General features: G+C 54.1%; 1 protein-coding gene across 1 annotated transcript in view; it reads left to right on the top strand.

Annotated features, from left to right (window-relative positions):
* LOC147103060 (granulocyte colony-stimulating factor receptor-like) overlaps positions 1 to 24,753 on the top strand; it is a 348,122-nt gene that overhangs the window by 229,055 nt on the left and 94,314 nt on the right. The window contains 4 exon segments of the mRNA XM_085962336.1: positions 17,604 to 17,686; positions 23,223 to 23,442; positions 24,137 to 24,168; positions 24,170 to 24,326. Coding sequence (XP_085818462.1) covers positions 17,604 to 17,686; positions 23,223 to 23,442; positions 24,137 to 24,168; positions 24,170 to 24,326 — 492 coding nt within the window.

The raw sequence follows: 24,753 nt of genomic DNA on the forward strand, positions 1-24,753 counted from the left end.
AACTCTATCTATCCCCCTAATAACACTATCTTGGGTTCATGTCACGTTACATGTAACCCCACCTGACGTAGGGTCATCCAGACTCGAGTCGTCGTTGGCTTGCTCTCTCCACACAGCTGCGGCCGGACCTGCTGTGATTTCCAGCAATAAAAATGTTTTTTGTCTGTTTTTTTGTTTTTCATACAGACCCCAGCATCTGCAACATTTGACCCCTTGTGACCCCGCCTCATTGTTCTTTGATGTAATGTTTTCCTGACTGACCTGTTTGGACACCATTTACACCTTTGATTGCTGTGATTATCTCTCTGCCGAGTATGATAAATGGCAGTTAGAAAGATTACCTGTAAACATCTGACATTATTCTCTGACTATATAAGCTGTGTTTTTATGCATCTCTCCACTTCACCTGACGAAGGAGCAGCGCTCCGAAAGCTTGTGATTTCAAATAAAACTGTTGGACTATAACCTGGTGTTGTGTGATTTCTTACAACTGTCCCATCAAACACTCCCAGGGCAGGTACAGCACAGGTTAGATACAGAGTAAAGGTTCCTCTATACTGTTCCATCAAACACTCCCAGGGCAGGTACAGCACGGGTTAGATACAGAGTAAAGCTCCCTCTACACTGTCCCATCAAACACTCCCAGGGCAGGTACAGCATGGGTTAGAGGCAGAGTAGAGCTTCCTCTGCACTTCCCATCAAACACTCCCAGGGCAGGTACAGCACGGGTTAGATACAGAGTAAAGCTCCCTCTACACTGTCCCATCAAACACTCCCAGGGCAGGTGCAGCACAGGTTAGATCAAGAGTAAAGCTCCCTCTACACTGTCACATTAAACACTCCCAGGGCAGGTTGAGCATGGGAGTGCTGTGTAAAGCTCCCTCAACATTGTTCCATCATACTTTCCAGGGCAGGTGCAGCATATGTTATATAAAAAATTAAGCATCCTCTACATTGTCGCATCAAACTTTCAGGCTGAATATAAAAGAGAATAAAGCTGAATATATAAAGTACAGTGGAGAAGTAAAAAAGGAAATAAGAGGGGCAAAGAGACTGTACGAGAATAGATTATCAGCTAACATAAAAGGGATAACAAAGATCTTCTACAGGTATATTAACAGTAAAAGGATTGTCAGAGGAGTGGTAGGCTGATTAGAGACCAAAATGGAGAACTATTGGTAGAGTCAGAAGGCATGGCTGAGGTACTAAATGAGTACTTTGCCTTGGTGTTTACCAAGGAAGAGGACTTTGCCAAAGCTATGGTAAATGAAGAGGTTGGTGGGATACTGGATGAGATAAAAGTAGATAAAGAGGTGGTACTAGAAAGGCAATTAAAGTGGAGCAGCCACCCTGTCCAGATGGGAGGCATCCTAGGTTGCTGGGGGAAGTAAGGGTAGAAATTGTGGAGGAGCTGGCCCCAATCTTCCAATCCTCCCTCGATAGAGGGGTGGTGCCTGGGGGCTGGAGGATTGCAAATATTACATCCTTGTTCCAAAAAATGGAGAAGGATAAACCTGGCAATTACAGGCCAGTCAGTTTAATGTCAGTGATGGGGAAGCTTTTAGAAACAATAATCTGGGAGAAAATTACCAACCACTTGGACAAGCGTGGACCAATAAAGGAGAGCCAGCGCCGATTTGTTAGGGGGAAATTGTGTTTGACTAACTTGATTAAGTTTTTTGATGAGGTAACAGAGAGGGTGGATGAGGGCAGTGCAGTTGATGTTGTGTATGTGGACTTTCAAAAGGCGTTTGACAAAGTGCCACATATTCGGCTTGTGAACAAGATCGAAGCCCGTGGGATAAAAGGGGCAGTAACTTCATGGATACAACATTGGCTAAGGAATAGAAAGCAGAGATTTGCAGTGATTGGCTGTTTTTCAGACTGGAGGGAGGTATGCAGTGGAGTTCCTCAAGATTCAGTACAAGGACCACTGCTGGTTTTGGCGGTGCAGGGCACAACTTTGAAATTTGCAGATGACACGAAATTTGGAAGTGTAGTAAACAGTGAGGAAGATAGTAATAGATTTCAAGAGGATATAGATAGGCTGGTGGAATGGGCAGACACATGGCAGATAAAATTCAACACAGTAAAGTGTGAGGTTGTGGCGGAGCCACTAAGAGACTCAGAGCAATTAATAATAATCCCTTTAAATACATTGTAGTGCAGCTGCGGACTGCACCTTTAAACTGTCTGTTAACTATACTGTATGTATTTTCCTGCACTCTGCGTGATGACGTCATGACGCCGATCACGTGACCGCCAGTGGCGCGAAGGACGCGATGACGTCATGACGTCAGCTTCCAGATCCTTCCAACAGTCGTCGAGTGCCTTGCAACCTGAGCAGAGCTGTATACAGCTTCCCTTGAGATTTTACTGGTTAACTTCGTTGTTCATTAAACTTTGTTATTTTGATTCACTGAGTTGAATGCAATTATTAAGTTAGGAACCTCCATTCCTACATTGGTGACCCTGATCTCGTCGGACAACTTTCGTTGAGATTCCATGATGAGCACGAATGCCGTCGCCCTCAAGCTCCCACAGTTCTGGGAACAGCAACCAGCAGCATGGTTCTTCCAGGCAGAAGCGCAGTTCACACTCCGGGAGGTTACAGCGGATTCGACCCGTTATTTTTACGTGGTCTCTGCTCTCGACAGCGCCACGGCCTCGCGGGTCATCAGCCTCCTTAGCAGTCCACCAGATGAGGGCAAGTATGAAGCTCTTAAAATTCGTTTGCTACAGATTTTTGGCCTCAATAAGTCGGAGCGCGCACGCAGGCTTATTTCTGTGCCCGACCTCGGGGACTCAAAACCATCGGAACTGATGAGCCAGATGCTCACGCTTCTGGGGTCGGAACCCCAATGCTTTTTGTTCCGAGAACTCTTCCTCTGCCAGGTACCTGAACCAGTTCAGGCAGCCTTAACCAGTTCTGCAATTACGGACTGTGCCGAGCTCACGGCAGAGGCAGACAAGATTTTTACGGTTGCACAGCAGTGTTGTGCAGCCACGAGGCACCCTTCACCCACGCGTGCGAGGACCAGCCCTCCTCCAGCAGGTTGGTGTGCATACCATGCCTGTTTTGGCGCCAAAGCTCGATGCTGCTGTCCCCCCTGCAGTTTCTCCCCCCCAAAAAAAACTCCAGCAAGCCCGCGCTCTTTGAGGAAGGACGACAGGGTCTGAAAAACACGTCCAGTTCACCATGGCGGTTGGTTCAGCGGGGAAACTTCTGTATATTATGGATTCCATGACAGGGTGACGATTCCTGTGCGACACTGGTTCCCAGTGTAGTATTCTACCAGCTTCAAAGCTAGATCTGCAATCCAGCGGTCACGGTCCTTCCCTCGAGGCAGCTAATGGCGCGGCTATCCGCACATTCGGTAAACGGACAGTCAATCTAACCTTCGGCGGTCAGCGGTTTGTGTGGGAGTTTACCATGGCGAAAGTATCACAGGCCATACTGGGGGCCAATTTCTTCTGTGCCAACGGCTTTCTGGTCGACGTCCAGCACTGCCGACTCATTAACGCGTCCACTTTTCACGCGGTGCCTTGCCACCGCAGCACCGCTGTGTCCTGGTCGGTCGCATGAGCAATTCCAGCGCAGGACGGGTTTACGCACCTGCTCGGCAAGTTTCTGGAGCTCACCAGGCCTACCTTCTTGGCGGCAGTCACAAAGCACGGTGTGGCACACCACATCACCACGACAGGATCGCCGGTTTACGCTCGGGCACGGAGATTGGAACCCGGCAAGCTCTCAGCTGCTAAGGCGGAGTTTCAGACCATGGAGTGCCTTGGGATCATCCGATGCTCCGACAGTCCTTGGTCCTCCCCACTGCACATTGTCCCTAAACCGGGCGGCGGATGGCGGCCTTGCAGGGATTACAGGCGCCTGAATGATGCCACTACACCGGATAGGCATCCAATACCGCATATACAAGATTTTTGAGCCCATCTGGCCGGCAACTCGGTATTCTCCAAGGTGGATCTCGTCCGTGGATATCACCAAGTTCCCGTACATCCTCAGGACATCCCCAAGACGGCGGTCATCACACCGTTTGGGCTGTTTGAGTTTCTCCGAATGCCATTCGGTTTGCAAAACGCGGCCCAGGCCTTCCAAAGTCTCATGGACTCTGTGTTACGGGATCTGCCCTTTCTTTTCGTTTATTTAGATGACATTCTCATCGCCAGTAAAGATTCGAAGGAACACTTGGTGCATTTACGTACACTCTTTACCCGTCTCAGCCAACATGGCCTCATCGTCAACCCTGCTAAATGCCAGTTCGGGTTAACCAGCATTGACTTTCTGGGGCACAGGATTACCTCGGACGGTGCCATTCCACTGGCCGCCAAGGTAGAGGCAGTTACGGCATTCCCGAGGCCTCACACAGTCAAATCCCTGCAGGAGTTCCTGGGGATGGTGAATTTTTATCATTGTTTCGTCCCCAAGGCGGCCCAGTTGATGCAGCCTCTGTACGAAACGCTTAAAGGGAAGCCGGGCAAGGACTTTATCACTTGGACTCCGCAGATGGACCAGGCGTTCCTCGACACCAAGGCGGCGTTGGCAGACGCAACCATGCTTGCACACCCACTCCCGGGCGCGACCATCGCCCTCACTACGGATACCCCTGATTACGCCATTGGGGCGGTCCAAGAACAATGGGTCGACGGGACTTGGCAGCCGTTAGCTTTTTTCAGCTGCCAACTGCGCAAAAACGAGTGCAAGTACAGCACGTTTGATAGGGAGTTGCTGGCCCTGTTTTTGGCCATCCGGCATTTCCGTTTTCTCCTAGAAGGGCGACCGTTCACTGCGTTCGTGGACCACAAGCCACTCACTTTCGCAATGGCTAAAACGTCAGAGCCGTGGTCAGCTCGGCAGCAGCGCCACCTCACATTGATATCTGAATTCACGACGGATCTACGGCATGTGTCCGGCAAAGATAATCTCGTGGCTGATTGCCTCTCCCGTGCTCCGGTCCAGGCAGTTCACCTGGGTATCGATTTCGTCAGGTTGGCGGAAGAGCAACTGGCAGATCCCGAGGTGCAGGCATATCGGACCATGCCTTCCAGTTGGCAGGTCGCTGTTGTGAAGTTTCAAGCAGCAGGAACCACTCTCTTGTGCGACACATCCATGGGAGTACCCCGGCCCATTGTGCCGGTTGAATGGCGTAAAAAAAATTTCCAGGCTATACATGGTTTATCGCATCCAGGGATGCGAGCATCACAACGGCTCATGTCCTGCAAATTTGTGTGGAAAGGAATGCATTTAGACGTCCGAGACTGGACAAACAATTGTGTCGATTGTCAGAAATCGAAGGTCCACCGTCACGTCAAGGCTCCAGTTTTGATCACGTACACGTGAACCTGGTGGGTCCTCTTCCTGCCTCGCGGGGATTCACACATCTATTGACAGTAGTGGACCGTACCACCAGGTGGCCAGAGGCGATTCCCTTGGTCGCTACCGCTGCAGCAGACGTCTCCAGGGCATTCATTTCGTCGTGGGTGGCTCGGTTCGGGGTGCCATCCGACATCTCCTCTGACCGGGGTCTGCAATTCACGTCAGAGTTGTGGAACGCAGTTGCACAGGGCTTGGGTACCAAGCTGCACCGTACTACTGCTTACCATCCGCAGGCGAATGGCCTGTGCGAAAGGTTCCATCGGTCTCTCAAGGCGTCCCTCCATGCCAGCTTGCGTGGATCCAATTGGGTGGACAGACTTCCCTGGGTGATGCTCGGTCTCCGCACAGCCCCCAAAGACGATCTCCAGTCTTCATCGGCTGAGTTAGTCTACGGTCAGACACTCCGAGTACCGGGTGACTTTCTCCCTCCACACACGGAACCGTGGTCCGCAGCTCGGCAGCTCCTCCAGCATCACGAGGCGGCCAAGGATTTCCTGCCTATTCCAACCTCGCACCACGACCTGCAGCGGCCTCATGTCCCGGCAGAGCTCATGACCGCTGATTACGTTTTCATCAGATAGGACGCTCACAGGGACCCGCTCAAACCGCCTTATGCTGGACCATTTCGTGTTATCTCTCCAGGAGAAAAAAGTTTCACGGTCGAAGTGGGTGGCAAGACCGATACCATCTCTATCGACCGACTTAAACCAGCTCACCTAGATCGGAGTGCACCAGTTGTTCCTGCTCAGCCACCCTGCCGTGGATGACCACCGTTGACCGCCGGACCAGTTCTGCAACAGCCCGCCATTCACCCGCCTGCATCTACCTCATCATTGCCAACACCACCTGCTTTTGTGTCCACCACACCTGATGTGCCACTTCAGCCACAGACAAGCTCCAGCTCATTTGCCAACGTTCCACTTCCACTACCTGACTTTCGTCGCCGCTCGGCCAGGCTCATTAAGCCTCCTGCTCGTCTGACACTGTCTGTTAAAGGGGATTCTGGGGGGGCGCCTGTGGCGGAGCCACTAAGAGACTCAGAGCAATTAATAATAGTCCCTTGAAATACATTGTAGTGCAGCTGCGGACTGCACCTTTAAACTGTCTGTTAACTATACTGTATGTATTTTCCTGCACTCTGCGTGATGACGGCATGACGCCGATCACGTGACTGCCAGTGGCGTGAAGAACGTGATGACGTCATGACGTCAGCTTCCAGATCCTTCCAGCAGTCGTCGAGTGCCTTGCAACCTGAGCAGAGCTGTATACAGCTTCCCTTGAGATTTTACTAGTTAACTTCATTGTTCATTAAACTTTGTTATTTTGATTCACTGAGTTGAACTCAATTATTAAGTTAGGAACCTCCGTTCCTACAAGGTGATACATTTTGGTAAGAAGGATGAGGAAAGACCAAACACACTAAATGGTACAATTTTAAAGGGGGTGAAGAACAGAGAGGCCTGGGTGTGTTTGTGAACAAATCTCTGAAGCTGGCAGGACAGGTTAACAAAGCAGTTAATAAAGCATCTGGGATCCTGGGCTTTATAACTAGAGGCACAGAGTGCAACAGTCAGGAAGTTATACTGAACCTTTATAAATCACTAGCTCGGCCCCAGCTGGAGCATTGTGTCCAATTCTGGGCACCACTTTAGGAAGGACGTGAAGGCTTTGGAGAGGGTACAGAAGAGATTTACTAGAATGGATCCAGGGATGAGCGAATACAGTTACGTGGAGAGACTAGAGAAGGCTAAGAGGAGATTTGATAGAGGTATTTAAAATCATGAAGGGTTTAGATAGAGTAAATAAAGAGAAACTGTTTCCACACAGAAAGTTAACGTGCAGGTACTGCAAGCAATTAGGAAGGCAAATGGCTTGTTGGCCTTTATTGCAAGGGGGTTGGAGTATAAGAGTAAGGAAGTCTTGCTACAATTATACAAGGCTTTGGTGAGAATACACCTGGAGTACTGTGCACAGATCTGGTCTCCTTACCTAAGGAAGGATATACTTGCCTTAGAGGGGGTGCAACGAAGGTTCACCAGACTGGTTCCTGGGATGAGAGGGTTATCGTATGAGGAGAGATTGTATAGAATGGGCCGATACTCTCTGGAGTTTAAAGAATGAGAGAATGAGAGGTGATCTCATTGAAACACACACGATTCTGAGAGGACTTGACAGGATAGCTGCTGAGAGGCTGTTTCCCCTGACCGTAGAGTCTAGAACTAGGGGACATAGTCTCAGGATAAGGGGTCGGCCATTTAGAACGGAGGTGAGCAGAAATTTCTTCACTCAGAGGGTTGTGAATCCTTGGAATTCTCTTCCCCAGAGGGCTGTGGATGCTCAGTCGTGGAGTATATTCAAGGCTGAGATCGATAAATTTTTAGAATCTGAGGGAATCGAGGGATATGGGGATCAAGGAGGAAAGTGGAGTTGAGGTCGAGGATCAGCCATGATCTTATTGAATGGCAGAGCAGGCTCGAGGGGCCGTATGGCCGACTCCTGCTCCTATTTCTTATGCTCTTATTTTCTAATGGCTGAAGGGTCGATAACGAGAGGGCACAGGTTTAATGTGTTTGGCAAAAAAAACAGAGGCAACATGAGGGAAAACTTTTTTCACAACGAGTAGTTAGGATTTGGAATGCGCTGCCTGATAGGGTGCTGGATACAGATTCAATATTAGCCTTCAAAAGGGAATTGGATAAATACTTGAAGGAGAAAAAAATGCAGGGATATGAGGAAAGAGCGGGGGAGGGGGAATGGCTGGGTCGCTCTTCGAAGGAGCCGGCGTAGACTCGATGAGCCGAATGGCATCTTTCTGTGCTGTACTATTCCAAGATTCTGCATCACGGGTTAAATACAGAGTAAAGCTACCTCCGAACTATCCATTAACAATGTTACATCAAACACTCCCAGGACAGGTGCAGCACGGGTTAGATACAGAGTAAAGCTCCCTCTACACTGTCCCATCAAACACTCCCAGGGCAGGTACAACACAGGTTAGATACAGAGTAAAGCTCCCTCTACACTGTCCCATCAAACACTCCCAAGGCAGGTACAGCACGGGTTAGATACAGAGTAAAGCTCCCTCGACACTGTCCCATCAAACACTCGCAGGGCAGGTACAGCACGGGTTAGATACAGAGTAAAGCTCCCTCTACAGTGTCCCATCAAACACTCCCAGGGCGGGTACAGCACGGGTTAGATACAGAGTAAAGCTCCATCTACACTGTCCCATCAAACACTTCCAGGGCAGGTACAGCACGGGATAGATACAGAGTAAAGCTCCCTCTACACTGTCCCATCTAACACTCCCAGGGCAGGTGCAGCATGGGTTAGATACAGAGTAAAGCTACCTCTACACTGTCCTATCAAACACTCCCAGGGCAGGTACAGCACGGGTTAGATACAGAGTAAAGCTGCCTCTACACTGTCCCATCAAACACTCCCAGGGCAGGTACAGCACCGGTTAGATACAGAGTAAAGCTCCCTCTACACTGTCCCATCAAACACTCCCAGGGCAGGTACAGCACGTGTTAGATACAGAGTAAAGCTCCCTCTACACTGTCCCATCAAACACTCCCAGGGCAGGTGCAGCACGGGTTAGATACAGAGTAAAGCTCCTCCTACACTGTCCCATCAAACACTCCCAGGGCAGGTACAGCACGGGTTGGATACAGAGCAAAGCTGTCTCTACACTGTCCCATCAAACACTCTCAGGGCAGGTACACCATGGGGTAGATACAGAGTAAAGCTCCCTCTACACTGTCCCATCAAACATTCCCAGGGCAGGTACACCATGGGTTAGGTACAGAGGAAAGCTACCTCTACACTGTCCCATCAAGCACTCTCAGGGCAGGTACAGCACGGGTTAGGTACAGAGTAAAGCTCCCTCTACACTGTCCCATCAAACACTCCCAGGGCAGGTACAGCACGGGATAGATACAGAGTAAAGCTCCCTCGACACTGTCCCATCAAACACTCCCAGGGCAGGTACAGCACGGGTTAGATACAGAGTAAAGCTTCCTCTACACTGTCCAAACAAACACTCCCAGGGCAGGTACAGCACGGGTTAGGTACAGAGTAAAGCTCCCTCTACACTGTCCCATCAAACACTCCCAGGGCAGGTACAGCACGGGATAGATACAGAGTAAAGCTCCCTCTACACTGTCCCATCAAATACTCCCAGGGCAGGTACAGCACGGGATAGCTACAGAGTAAAGCTCCCTCGACACTGTCCCATCAAACACTCCCAGGGCAGGTACAACACAGGTTAGATACAGAGTAAAGCTCCCTCTACACTGTCCAATCAAAAACTCCCAGGGCAGGTACAGCACAGGTTAGATACAGAGTAAAGCTCCCCCTACACTGTCCCATCAAACACTCCCAGGGCAGGTACAGCACGGGTTAGATACAGAGTAAAGCTCCCTCTACACTGTCCCATCAAACACTCCCAGGGCGGGTACAGCACGGGTTAGATACAGAGTAAAGCTTCCTCTACACTGTCCCATCAAACACTCCCGGGGCTGGAACAGCACGGGATAGATACAGAGTAAAGCTCCCTCTACACTGTCCCATCTAACACTCCCAGGGCAGGTGCAGCATGGGTTAGATACAGAGTAAAGCTCCCTCTACACTGTCCCATCAAACACTCCCAGGGCAGGTACAGCGCGGGTTAGATACAGAGTAAAGCTCCCTCTACACTGTCCCATCAAACACTCCCAAGACAGGTACAGCATGGGATAGATACAGAGTAAAGCTCCCTCTACACTGTCCCATCAAACACTCCCAGGGCAGGTACAGCACGGTTTAAATACAGAGTAAAGATCCCTCTACACTGTCCCATCAAACACTCCCAGGGCAGGTACACCATGGGTTAGATACAGAGTAAAGCTCCCTCTACACTGTCCCATCAAACACTGCCAGGGCAGGTACAGCACGGGTTAGATACAGAGTAAAGCTCCCTCGACACTGTCCCATCAAACACTCCCAGGGCAGGTACAGCACGGGTTAGATGCAGAGTAAAGCTCCCTCTACACTGTCCCATCAAACACTCCCAGGGCAGGTACAGCACGGGTTAGATACAGAGTAAAGCTCCCTCTACACTATCCCATCAAACACTCCCAGGGCAGGTACAGCACGGGTTAGATACAGAGTAAAGCTCCCTCTACACTGTCCCATCAAACACTCCCAGGGTGGGTACAGCACGGGTTAGATACAGAGTAAAACTCCCTCTACACTGTCCCATCTAACACTCCCAGGGCAGGTGCGGCATGGGTTAGATACAGAGTAAAGCTCCCTCTACACTCTCCCATCAAATACTCCCAGGGCAGGTACAGCATGGGTTAGATACAGAGTAAAGCTCCCTCTACACTGTCCCATCAAACACTCCCAGGGCAGGTACAGCACGGGATAGATACAGAGTAAAGCTCCCTCTACACTGTCCCATCAAACACTCCCAGGGCAGGTACAGCACGGGTTAGATACAGAGTAAAGCTCCCTCTACACTGTCCCATCAAACACTCCCAGGGCAGGTACAGCACGGGTTAGATACAGAGTAAAGCTTCCTCTACACTGTCCCATCAAACACTCCCAGGGCAGGTACAGCACGGGTTGGATACAGAGCAAAGCTGCCTCTACACTGTCCCATCAAACACTCCCAGGGCAGGTACAGCACGGGTTAGATACAGAGTAAAGCTCCCTCTACACTGTCCCATCAAACACTCCCAGGGCAGGTACAACACAGGTTAGATACAGAGTAAAGCTCCCTCTACACTGTCCCATCAAACACTCCCAGGGCAGGTACAGCACGGGTTAGATACACAATAAAGCTCCCTCTACACTGTCCCATCAAACACTCCCAGGGCGGGTACAGCACGGGTTAGATACAGAGTAAAACTCCCTCTACACTGTCCCATCAAACACTCCCAGGGCAGGTACAGCACGGGATAGATTCAGAGTAAAGCTCCCTCTACACTGTCCCATCTAACACTCCCAGGGCAGGTGCAGCATGGGTTAGATACAGAGTAAAGCTCCCTCTACACTCTCCCATCAAACACTCCCAGGGCAGGTACAGCATGGGTTAGATACAGAGTAAAGCTCCCTCTACTCTGTCCCATCAAACACTCCCAGGGCAGGTACAGCACGGGATAGATACAGAGTAAAGCTCCCTCTACACTGTCCCATCAAACACTCCCAGGGCAGGTACAGCACGGGTTAGATGCAGAGTAAAGCTCCCTCTACACTGTCCCATCAAACACTCGCAGGGCAGGTACAGCACGGGTTAGATACAGAGTAAAGCTCCCTCTACAGTGTCCCATCAAACACTCCCAGGGCGGGTACAGCACGGGTTAGATACAGAGTAAAGCTCCATCTACACTGTCCCATCAAACACTCCCAGGGCAGGTACAGCACGGGATAGATACAGAGTAAAGCTCCCTCTACACTGTCCCATCTAACACTCCCAGGGCAGGTGCAGCATGGGTTAGATACAGAGTAAAGCTACCTCTACACTGTCCTATCAAACACTCCCAGGGCAGGTACAGCACGGGTTAGATACAGAGTAAAGCTGCCTCTACACTGTCCCATCAAACACTCCCAGGGCAGGTACAGCACCGGTTAGATACAGAGTAAAGCTCCCTCTACACTGTCCCATCAAACACTCCCAGGGCAGGTACAGCACGTGTTAGATACAGAGTAAAGCTCCCTCTACACTGTCCCATCAAACACTCCCAGGGCAGGTGCAGCACGGGTTAGATACAGAGTAAAGCTCCTCCTACACTGTCCCATCAAACACTCCCAGGGCAGGTACAGCACGGGTTAGATACAGAGTAAAGCTCCCTCTACACTCTCCCATCAAATACTCCCAGGGCAGGTACAGCATGGGTTAGATACAGAGTAAAGCTCCCTCTACACTGTCCCATCAAACACTCCCAGGGCAGGTACAGCACGGGATAGATACAGAGTAAAGCTCCCTCTACACTGTCCCATCAAACACTCCCAGGGCAGGTACAGCACGGGTTAGATACAGAGTAAAGCTCCCTCTACACTGTCCCATCAAACACTCCCAGGGCAGGTACAGCACGGGTTAGATACAGAGTAAAGCTTCCTCTACACTGTCCCATCAAACACTCCCAGGGCAGGTACAGCACGGGTTGGATACAGAGCAAAGCTGCCTCTACACTGTCCCATCAAACACTCCCAGGGCAGGTACAGCACGGGTTAGATACAGAGTAAAGCTCCCTCTACACTGTCCCATCAAACACTCCCAGGGCAGGTACAACACAGGTTAGATACAGAGTAAAGCTCCCTCTACACTGTCCCATCAAACACTCCCAGGGCAGGTACAGCACGGGTTAGATACACAATAAAGCTCCCTCTACACTGTCCCATCAAACACTCCCAGGGCGGGTACAGCACGGGTTAGATACAGAGTAAAACTCCCTCTACACTGTCCCATCAAACACTCCCAGGGCAGGTACAACACAGGTTAGATACAGAGTAAAGCTCCCTCTACACTGTCCCATCAAACACTCCCAGGGCAGGTACAGCACGGGTTAGATACACAATAAAGCTCCCTCTACACTGTCCCATCAAACACTCCCAGGGCAGGTACAGCATGGGTTAGATACAGAGTAAAGCTCCCTCTACACTGTCCCATCAAACACTCCCAGGGCAGGTACAGCACGGGATAGATACAGAGTAAAGCTCCCTCTACACTGTCCCATCAAACACTCCCAGGGCAGGTACAGCACGGGTTAGATGCAGAGTAAAGCTCCCTCTACACTGTCCCATCAAACACTCGCAGGGCAGGTACAGCACGGGTTAGATACAGAGTAAAGCTCCCTCTACAGTGTCCCATCAAACACTCCCAGGGCGGGTACAGCACGGGTTAGATACAGAGTAAAGCTCCATCTACACTGTCCCATCAAACACTCCCAGGGCAGGTACAGCACGGGATAGATACAGAGTAAAGCTCCCTCTACACTGTCCCATCTAACACTCCCAGGGCAGGTGCAGCATGGGTTAGATACAGAGTAAAGCTACCTCTACACTGTCCTATCAAACACTCCCAGGGCAGGTACAGCACGGGTTAGATACAGAGTAAAGCTGCCTCTACACTGTCCCATCAAACACTCCCAGGGCAGGTACAGCACCGGTTAGATACAGAGTAAAGCTCCCTCTACACTGTCCCATCAAACACTCCCAGGGCAGGTACAGCACGTGTTAGATACAGAGTAAAGCTCCCTCTACACTGTCCCATCAAACACTCCCAGGGCAGGTGCAGCACGGGTTAGATACAGAGTAAAGCTCCTCCTACACTGTCCCATCAAACACTCCCAGGGCAGGTACAGCACGGGTTGGATACAGAGCAAAGCTGTCTCTACACTGTCCCATCAAACACTCTCAGGGCAGGTACACCATGGGGTAGATACAGAGTAAAGCTCCCTCTACACTGTCCCATCAAACATTCCCAGGGCAGGTACACCATGGGTTAGGTACAGAGGAAAGCTACCTCTACACTGTCCCATCAAGCACTCTCAGGGCAGGTACAGCACGGGTTAGGTACAGAGTAAAGCTCCCTCTACACTGTCCCATCAAACACTCCCAGGGCAGGTACAGCACGGGATAGATACAGAGTAAAGCTCCCTCGACACTGTCCCATCAAACACTCCCAGGGCAGGTACAGCACGGGTTAGATACAGAGTAAAGCTTCCTCTACACTGTCCCATCAAACACTCCCAGGGCAGGTACAGCACGGGTTAGGTACAGAGTAAAGCTCCCTCTACACTGTCCCATCAAACACTCCCAGGGCAGGTACAGCACGGGATAGATACAGAGTAAAGCTCCCTCTACACTGTCCCATCAAATACTCCCAGGGCAGGTACAGCACGGGATAGCTACAGAGTAAAGCTCCCTCGACACTGTCCCATCAAACACTCCCAGGGCAGGTACAACACAGGTTAGATACAGAGTAAAGCTCCCTCTACACTGTCCAATCAAAAACTCCCAGGGCAGGTACAGCACGGGTTAGATACAGAGTAAAGCTCCCTCTACACTGTCCCATCAAACACTCCCAGGGCGGGTACAGCACGGGTTAGATACAGAGTAAAGCTTCCTCTACACTGTCCCATCAAACACTCCCGGGGCTGGAACAGCACGGGATAGATACAGAGTAAAGCTCCCTCTACACTGTCCCATCTAACACTCCCAGGGCAGGTGCAGCATGGGTTAGATACAGAGTAAAGCTCCCTCTACACTGTCCCATCAAACACTCCCAGGGCAGGTACAGCGCGGGTTAGATACAGAGTAAAGCTCCCTCTACACTGTCCCATCAAACACTCCCAAGACAGGTACAGCATGGGATAGATACAGAGTAAAGCTCCCTCTACACTGTCCCATCAAACACTCCCAGGGCAGGTACAGCACGGTTTAAATACAGAGTAAAGATCCCTCTACACTGTCCCATCAAACACTCCCAGGGCAGGTACACCATGGGTTAGATACAGAGTAAAGCTCCCTCTACACTGTCCCATCAAACACTGCCAGGGCAGGTACAGCACGGGTTAGATACAGAGTAAAGCTCCCTCGACACTGTCCCATCAAACACTCCCAGGGCAGGTACAGCACGGGTTAGTTGCAGAGTAAAGCTCCCTCTACACTGTCCCATCAAACACTCCCAGGGCAGGTACAGCACGGGTTAGATACAGAGTAAAGCTCCCTCTACACTATCCCATCAAACACTCCCAGGGCAGGTACAGCACGGGTTAGATACAGAGTAAAGCTCCCTCTACACTGTCCCATCAAACACTCCCAGGGTGGGTACAGCACGGGTTAGATACAGAGTAAAACTCCCTCTACACTGTCCCATCTAACACTCCCAGGGCAGGTGCGGCATGGGTTAGATACAGAGTAAAGCTCCCTCTACACTCTCCCATCAAATACTCCCAGGGCAGGTACAGCATGGGTTAGATACAGAGTAAAGCTCCCTCTACACTGTCCCATCAAACACTCCCAGGGCAGGTACAGCACGGGATAGATACAGAGTAAAGCTCCCTCTACACTGTCCCATCAAACACTCCCAGGGCAGGTACAGCACGGGTTAGATACAGAGTAAAGCTCCCTCTACACTGTCCCATCAAACACTCCCAGGGCAGGTACAGCACGGGTTAGATACAGAGTAAAGCTTCCTCTACACTGTCCCATCAAACACTCCCAGGGCAGGTACAGCACGGGTTGGATACAGAGTAAAGCTCCCTCTACACTGTCCCATCAAACACTCCCAGGGCAGGTACAACACAGGTTAGATACAGAGTAAAGCTCCCTCTACACTGTCCCATCAAACACTCCCAGGGCAGGTACAGCACGGGTTAGATACACAGTAAAGCTCCCTCTACACTGTCCCATCAAACACTCCCAGGGCGGGTACAGCACGGGTTAGATACAGAGTAAAACTCCCTCTACACTGTCCCATCAAACACTCCCAGGGCAGGTACAGCACGGGATAGATTCAGAGTAAAGCTCCCTCTACACTGTCCCATCTAACACTCCCAGGGCAGGTGCGGCATGGGTTAGATACAGAGTAAAGCTCCCTCTACACTCTCCCATCAAACACTCCCAGGGCAGGTACAGCATGGGTTAGATACAGAGTAAAGCTCCCTCTACACTGTCCCATCAAACACTCCCAGGGCAGGTACAGCACGGGATAGATACAGAGTAAAGCTCCCTCTACACTGTCCCATCAAACACTCCCAGGGCAGGTACAGCACGGGTTAGATGCAGAGTAAAGCTCCCTCTACACTGTCCCATCAAACACTCCCAGGGCAGGTACAGCACGGGTTAGATACAGATAAAGCTGCCTATGCACTGTCCCATCAAACACTCCCAGGGCAGGTACAGCACGTGTAAAATACAGAGTAAAGCTCCCTCTACACTGTCCCATCAAACACTCCCAGGGCAGGTACATCACGGGTTAGATACAGAGTAAAGCTCCCTCTACACTGTCCCATCAAACACTCCAAGGGCAGGTACAGCACGGGTTGGAAACAGAGTAAAGATCCCTCTACACTATCCCATCAAACACTCCCAGGGCAGGTACATCACGGGTTAGATACAGAGTAAAGCTCCCTCTACACTGTCCCATCAAACACTCCAAGGGCAGGTACAGCACGGGTTGGATACAGAGTAAAGATCCCTCTACACTATCCCATCAAATACTCCCAGGGCAGGTACAGCACGGGTTAGGTACAGAGTAAAGCTCCCTCTACACTGTCCCATCAAACACTCCCAAGGGCAGGTACACCATGGGTTAGATACAGAGTAAAGCTCCCTCTACACTGTCCCATCAGACACTCCCAGGGCAGGTACACCATGGGTTAGATACAGAGTAAAGCTACCTCTACACTGTCCCATCAAACACTCCCAGGGCAGGTACAGCACGGGTTAGGTACAGAGTAAAGCTCCCTCTACACTGTCCCATCAAACACTCCCAGGGCAGGTACAGCACAGGTTATATACAGAGTAAAGCTTCCTCTACACTGTCCCATCAAACACTCCCAGGGCAGGTACAGCACAGGTTAGATACAGAGTAAAACTCCCTCTACACTGTCCCATCAAACACTCCCAGGGCAGGTACAGCACGGGTTAGATACAGAGTAAAGCTGCCTCTACACTGTCCCATCAAACACTCCCAGGGCAGGTACAGCACGGGTTAGATACAGAGTAAAGCTCCCTCTACACTGTCCCATCAAACACTCCCAGGGCAGGTACAGCACGGGTTAGATACAGAGTAAAGCTGCCTCTACACTGTCCCATCAAACACTCCCAGGGCAGGTACAGCACGGGTTGGATACAGAGCAAGCTGCCTCTACACTGTCCCATCAAACACTCCCAGGGCAGGTACAGCATGGGTTAGATACAGAGTAAAGCTCCCTCTACACTGTCCCATCAAACACTCCCAGGGCAGGTACAGCATGGGTTAGATACAGAGTAAAGCTTCCTCTACACTGTCCCATCAAACACTCCCAGGGCAGGGGCAGCACGGGTTAGATACAGAGTAAAGCTGCCTCTACACTGTCCCATCAAACACTCCCAGGGCAGGTACAGCACGGGTTAGATACAGAGTAAAGCTGCCTCTACACTCTCATCAAACTCTCCCGGGGCAAGTGCAGCAGATACAGAGTAAAACCTTGATTAAACGCCCCTCTTTCTGTTGCAGCTCCAATAGGCATCCCTGATATTTGGTGGCATTTTGAAGATTCTGATCAAGATGGAAAAATGTACATTCGACTGTTTTGGAAGGTGAGTATTTTTGTGAGAACGGCTTATTCACGATCTGCTGCTGCAGGGTCTGTGGGGACTGTGGGCTGTGTGGGGACTGTGGGGTGAGTGGGGGCTATGGGGTGTGTGGAGACTGTGGATTCAATTGGGACTCTGGGATCAATGGGGATTGTTGGGACTGCAGGCTGAGTGGGGACTGAGGGGTGTGTGGGGACATTGGGGTGAGTGGGGACTGCGGGGTGTGTGGGGACAGTGGGGTGAGTGGGGACAGTGGGGTGTGTGGGGACTGTGGGGTGAGTGGGGACTGCGGGGTGAGTGGGGACTGCGGGGTGAGTGGGGACTGTGGGGTGAGTGGGGACTGCGGGGTGAGTGGGGACTGCGGGGTGAGTGGGGACTGCGGGGTGAGTGGGGACTGCGGGGTGAGTGGGGACTGCGGGGTGAGTGGGGACTGCGGGGTGAGTGGGGACTGCGGGGTGAGTGGGGACTGCGGGGTGTGTGGGGACAGTGGGGTGAGTGGGGACAGTGGGGTGTGTGGGGACTGTGGGGTGAGTGGGGTGTGTGGGGACTGTGGGGTGTGTGGGGACTGTGGGGTGTGTGGGGACAGTGGGGTGAGTGGGGACAGTGGGGTGAGTGGGGACTGTGGGGTGTGTGGGGACAGTGGGGTGTGTGGGGACTGTGGGGTGAGTGGGGTGTGTGGGGACTGTGGGGTGTGTGGGGACTGTGGGGTGAGTGGGGACTGTGGGGTGAGTGGGGACTGTGGGGTGAGTGGGGACTGCGGGGTCTGCGGGGTGAGTGGGAACAGTGGGGTGTGTGGGGACTGTGGGGACTGCGGGGTGAGTGGGGACTGCGGGGTCTGCGGGGTGAGTGGGGACTGCGGGGTGAGTGGGGACTGCGGGGTGAGTGGGGTGTGTGGGGACTGCGGGGTGAGTGGGGACTGTGGGGTGTGTGGGGACTGTGGGGTGAGTGGGGACTGTGGGGACTGCGGGGTGAGTGGGGACTGCGGGGTGAGTGGGGTGTGTGGGGACTGCGGGGTGAGTGGGGACTGTGGGGTGTGTGGGGACTGTGGGGTGAGTGGGGTGTGTGGGGTGTGTGGGGACTGTGGGGTGAGTGGGGACTGTGGGGTGAGTGGGGTGTGTGGGGTGAGTGGGGACTGTGGGGTGAGTGGGGACTGTGGGGTGTGTGGGGACTGTGGGGTGAGTGGGGACTGTGGGGTGAGTGGGGTGTGTGGGGACTGTGGGGTGAGTGGGGACTGTGGGGTGAGTGGGGTGTGTGGGGACTGTGGGGTGAGTGGGGACTGTGGGGTGAGTGGGGACTGTGGGGTGAGTGGGGACTGTGGGGTGAGTGGGGACTGCGGGGTGTGTGGGGACTGTGGGGTGTGTGGGGACTGTGGGGTGAGTGGGGACTGTGGGGTGAGTGGGGACTGCGGGGTGAGTGGGGACTGTGGGGTGAGTGGGGACTGCGGGGTGAGTGGGGACTGTGGGGTGTGTGGGGACTGTGGGGTGTGTGGGGACTGTGGGGTGAGTGGGGACTGCGGGGTGAGTGGGGACTGTGGGGTGTGTGGGGACTGCGGGGTGAGTGGGGACTGTGGGGTGTGTGGGGACTGTGGGGTGAGTGGGGACTGCGGGGTGTGTGGGGACTGTGGGGTGAGTGGGGACTGTGGGGTGTGTGGGGACTGTGGGGTGAGTGGGGACTGTGGGGTGAGTGGGGACTGCGGAGTGAGTGGGGACTGCGGGGTGTGTGGGGACTGTGGGGTGAGTGGGGACTGCGGAGTGAGTGGGGACTGCGGAGTGAGTGGGGACTGCGGGGTGTGTGGGGACTGTGGGGTGTGTGGGGACTGCGGGGTGTGTGGGGACTGTGGGGTGAGTGGGGACTGCGGAGTGAGTGGGGACTGTGGGGTGAGTGGGGACTGCGGGGTGTGTGGGGACTGTGGGGTGAGTGGGGACTGTGGGGTGAGTGGGGACTGTGGGGTGAGTGGGGACTGCGGAGTGAGTGGGGACTGCGGGGTGTGTGGGGACTGTGGGGTGAGTGGGGACTGCGGGGTGTGTGGGGACTGTGGGGTGAGTGGGGACTGTGGGGTGAGTGGGGACTGTGGGGTGAGTGGGGACTGCGGAGTGAGTGGGGACTGCGGGGTGTGTGGGGACTGCGGGGTGTGTGGGGACTGCGGGGTGAGTGGGGACTGCGGGGTGAGTGGGGACTGCGGGGTGTGTGGGGACTGCGGGGTGAGTGGGGACTGCGGGGTGAGTGGGGACTGCGGGGTGAGTGGGGACTGTGGGGTGAGTGGGGACTGTGGGGTGTGTGGGGACTGTGGGGTGAGTGGGGACTGCGGGGTGTGTGGGGACTGCGGGGTGTGTGGGGTCTGTGGGGTGAGTGGGGACTGTGGGGTGAGTGGGGACTGTGGGGTGAGTGGGGACTGTGGGGTGAGTGGGGACTGTGGGGTGAGTGGGGACTGTGGGGTGAGTGGGGTCTGCGGGGTGTGTGGGGTCTGTGGGGTGAGTGGGGACTGTGGGGTGTGTGGGGACTGTGGGGTGAGTGGGGTCTGCGGGGTGTGTGGGGTCTGTGGGGTGTGTGGGGACTGTGGGGTGAGTGGGGTCTGCGGGGTGTGTGGGGTCTGTGGGGTGAGTGGGGACTGTGGGGTGAGTGGGGACTGTGGGGTGAGTGGGGACTGCGGGGTGTGTGGGGACTGCGGGGTGTGTGGGGTCTGTGGGGTGAGTGGGGACTGTGGGGTGAGTGGGGACTGTGGGGTGAGTGGGGACTGCGGGGTGTGTGGGGTCTGTGGGGTGAGTGGGGACTGCGGGGTGAGTGGGGACTGTGGGGTGTGTGGGGACTGCGGGGTGAGTGGGGACTGTGGGGTGAGTGGGGACTGTGGGGTGAGTGGGGACTGTGGGGTGAGTGGGGACTGTGGGGTGAGTGGGGACTGTGGGGTGTGTGGGGACTGTGGGGTGAGTGGGGACTGTGGGGTGAGTGGGGACTGTGGGGTGAGTGGGGGACTGTGGGGTGAGTGGGGACTGTGGGGTGAGTGGGGACTGTGGGGTGTGTGGGGACTGCGGGGTGAGTGGGGACTGTGGGGTGAGTGGGGACTGCGGGGTGAGTGGGGACTGTGGGGTGAGTGGGGACTGTGGGGTGAGTGGGGACTGCGGGGTGAGTGGGGACTGCGGGGTGAGTGGGGACTGTGGGGTGTGTGGAGACTGTGCGGTGTGTGGGGACTGTGGGGTGTGTGGGGACTGTGGGGTGTGTGGAGACTGTGCGGTGTGTGGGGACTGCGGGGTGTGTGGGGGACTGTGGGGTGAGTGGGGACTGTGCGGTGTGTGGGGACTGCGGGGTGTGTGGGGACTGTGGGGTGAGTGGGGACTGCGGGGTGAGTGGGGACTGCGGGGTGAGTGGGGACTGCGGGGGTGTGTGGGGACTGTGGGGTGTGTGGGGACTGTGCGGTGTGTGGGGACTGCGGGGTGAGTGGGGACTGCGGGGTGTGTGGGGACTGCGGGGTGTGTGGGGACTGCGGGGTGTGTGGGGACTGCGGGGTGAGTGGGGACTGTGGGATGAATGGGAACAGTGGGGTGTGTGGGGACTGTGGGGTGAGTGGGAACAGTGGGGTGTGTGGGGACAGTGGGATGAATGGGAACAGTGGGGTGTGTGGGGACTGTGGGGTGAGTGGGGACTGTGGGGTGAGTGGGGACTGTGGGGTGAGTGGGAACAGTGGGGTGTGTGGGGACAGTGGGATGAATGGGAACAGTGGGGTGAGTGGGGACTGTGGGGTGAGTGGGAACAGTGGGGTGTGTGGGGACTGTGGGGTGAGTGGGGACTGTGGGGTGAGTGGGAACAGTGGGGTGTGTGGGGACTGTGGGGTGAGTGGGGACTGTGGGGTGAGTGGGAACAGTGGGGTGTGTGGGGACTGTGGGGTGAGTGGGGACTGTGGGGTGAGTGGGAACAGTGGGGTGTGTGGGGACTGTGGGGTGAGTGGGGACTGTGGGGTGAGTGGGAACAGTGGGGTGAGTGGGGACTGTGGGGTGAGTGGGGACTGTGGGGTGAGTGGGAACAGTGGGGTGTGTGGGGACTGTGGGGTGAGTGGGGACTGTGGGGTGAGTGGGAACAGTGGGGTGTGTGGGGACTGTGGGGTGAGTGGGAACAGTGGGGTGTGTGGGGACAGTGGGATGAATGGGAACAGTGGGGTGTGTGGGGACTGTGGGGTGAGTGGGGACTGTGGGGTGAGTGGGAACAGTGGGGTGTGTGGGGACTGTGGGGTGAGTGGGGACTGTGGGGTGAGTGGGGACTGCGGGGTGAGTGGGGACTGTGGGGTGAGTGGGGACTGCGGGGTGTGTGGGGACTGCGGGCTGAGTGGGGACTGTGGGGTGAGTGGGGACTGCGGGGGGTGTGGGGACTGCGGGGGGTGTGGGGACTGGGGGGTGAGTGGGGACTGCGGGGGGTGTGGGAACAGTGGGGTGTGTGGGGACTGCGGGGGGTGTGGGAACAGTGGGGTGTGTGGGGACTGCGGGGTGTGTGGGGACTGCGGGCTAAGTGGGGACTGTGGGGTGTGTGGGGACAGTGGGGTGTGTGGGGACTGCGGGGTGTGTGGGGACTGCGGGCTGAGTGGGGACTGTGGGGTGAGTGGGGACTGCGGGGGGTGTGAGGACTGTGGGGTGAGTGGGGACAGTGGGGTGAGTTGGGACAGTGGGGTGTGTGGGAGTTGTGAAGGCGTACGTGTGACGGCCCTGGAAGACAAAAGAATGGATATGATTTAGCTGTGGCAAAGTCACAATCTTGACAATCACCATAATCAGTCTTGTCATATGTCAGTCACTGATGAAACAAAGTCAGTATGTGTGGCAGAGGTATTTGTAATTCTGTCACCAGCTATCTGCGATTTCCCTGTCCCTCCATCTCCGACTGAGAGGGACGCAGATGTGTCTCTTATCTCCAGGGCCTCCTCCTCCTCTACATCAGTGAGCGGGACTATTTGTGGCGGGCCACCTCCAGTCCTCTTCCTCTCCCTTGTGTTTTGCGCTCTCTTCTCCTACGAGGGGCGATAAAACAGACCGTGAGTGAGTGAAGGTGAGGTGTTCACCCGATGGATGCAGTGCATTCGGTGAGGGTGACTATGAGATAGATGCATCTGAGGAGTGATGTGATGGAGTATGCTTGGCGAGACCGAGTGAAGGCGAGGGGGCTTAAATCACAAGGTGTAGGTGAAGCAGCAGATGTACTCACCTTTCCTGACCTGATTAGGTCATTAAACTGCTTCCTGCACTGCATCCAAGACCGGGGCTCAATGCTCCTGCTGCTCACATCCTCAGCTACCTCCAACCACACCTTCTTGTCGCGAGCTGCTGGTTTTGGCCTGGTTTTGGCCGGGATGGGCTGGGATGGGGTGTGTGATCCTGGCTCTGTGGGACTGGGATAAGGGAAATCCTGCCATATGATTGGATGATGCTGCTCATTTGAGGACTGAAATAATGGTGGAAAGCTGTGCAGGTGTAACTCAGGTGACCTGGGCAGCGTTTGGCCAAGGTCACTTCAGGTCTTCTCTTGTGAGGTTTTGAGTACATTTTTAATGTCTCCCCAGGAACTGAGAGAGTCGGAAGTGAACGGGAGAATCAGGGGCTACAGGGTGACCCACAGGCTTGAGCCTCACAGCAAACATCACGAGATCACTTTGTGCAACACAACGAACCTGAGCTGCAGAATCTCAGCACCAGGAGATGGCAGCATCTGCATTCGAGCTTACAATAGTGTCGGGGAATCCCCTGCAGCACAGCTGGCAGTGAAAACACTCCGCCAGACAGGCAAGCTGCACACAGGACCTCCCCGTCCGCGGGGAATGGGCAGGTTCCAGCATCTGCATTCCGCACAGTTATTGCAGCCACAAAGTGGAGAGTCCGAGTCCGACACAGGGGATAGGAACGAGGGAGAGGAGAGGGAGAGGGAGGGAGAGGGAGGGAGAGGAGAGGGAGAGGGAGAGGGAGGGAGAGGGAGGGAGAGGAGGAGGAGGGGGGAGAGGAGGAGGAGGGGGGAGGGAGAGGGGGCAGGAGAGGGGGAGGGGAGGGAGGGGGGAGTGAGAGTGAGGGAGAGAGAGGGGGAGGGGGAGGGAGGGGGAAGGAGAGGGGGGAGGGAGAGAGAGGGCGGAGGGGGGAGGGGGAGATGGAGGGGGAGGGAGGGAGGGGGGAGAAGGAGTGGGAGATTCAGAGAGGAAGAGGGAGAGAAGGATAGGGAAAGATGGATGGGGAGAGGGATAGGGAGAAAGGGAGAGAGGGAGAGGGAGAGAGAGGGAGGTGGAGAGAAGGAGAGGGAGAGACGGAGGGGGAGTGGGAGGGAGGGAGGGAGGGAGGGTTGGAGGGAGGGAGAGATTGGGAGGCACGGAGGGGGAGTGGTAGGGAGGGAGAAGGGACAGGGGGAGGGAGGGGAGTGTCTCTGATATGTGGCTTGTTAATTCACAGTCTCGGATCAGTGGATTACTTGCTCTTTCTCCTTCTATTTCAGCCTTTGCTCCCCTTTCCCTAAATGTGTCGATCACTTCCGATTAATGAGCACAGTCTCCGAATCGAGTGGTCTGTCCCCAGAGCCCCAGTGATTGGCTACGTGATAGAATGGTGTGAAATGTCGGAAGGAATTGCCTGTGAAATCAGCTGGAAGAAAGAGTCGCCTCACAGCATTAGTTCCGTGCTACAAGGTAGGAAGCAAGTGTCCAGAATCATAGAAAAATACAGCACTGAAGGAGGCCATTCGGTCCATCTTGCCGGTGCTGGATCTCTGAAAGAGCTATCCAATCAGGCCCACTCTCCGGGTCTGCCCCATAGCTCTGTAAAATTATCCTCTTCAATTATTTATTCAATTCCCTTTCAGGCGGTGAATTTCAGATCATAACAACTCGCTGAGTAAAACATATTCTCCTCATCTCCCCCGTACTTTTTTTGCCAATGATCTTAAACCTGTGTCCTCTGGTTACCGACCCTCCTGCCAGTGGAAACAGTTTCTCCCTATCTACTCCATCAAAAAGCCTCATCATTTTGAACACCCCTATTAAATCTCCTCTTAACCTTCTCTGCTCTAAGGAGAACAACCCCAGCTTCCTTGGCCTCTCCACATAACTGAAGTCT

Source organism: Somniosus microcephalus, chromosome 20, assembly GCF_052327205.1.
Source record: "Somniosus microcephalus isolate GS21.2 chromosome 20, FLI_Smic_1.0, whole genome shotgun sequence".
NCBI classification, from domain to species: domain Eukaryota; kingdom Metazoa; phylum Chordata; class Chondrichthyes; order Squaliformes; family Somniosidae; genus Somniosus; species Somniosus microcephalus.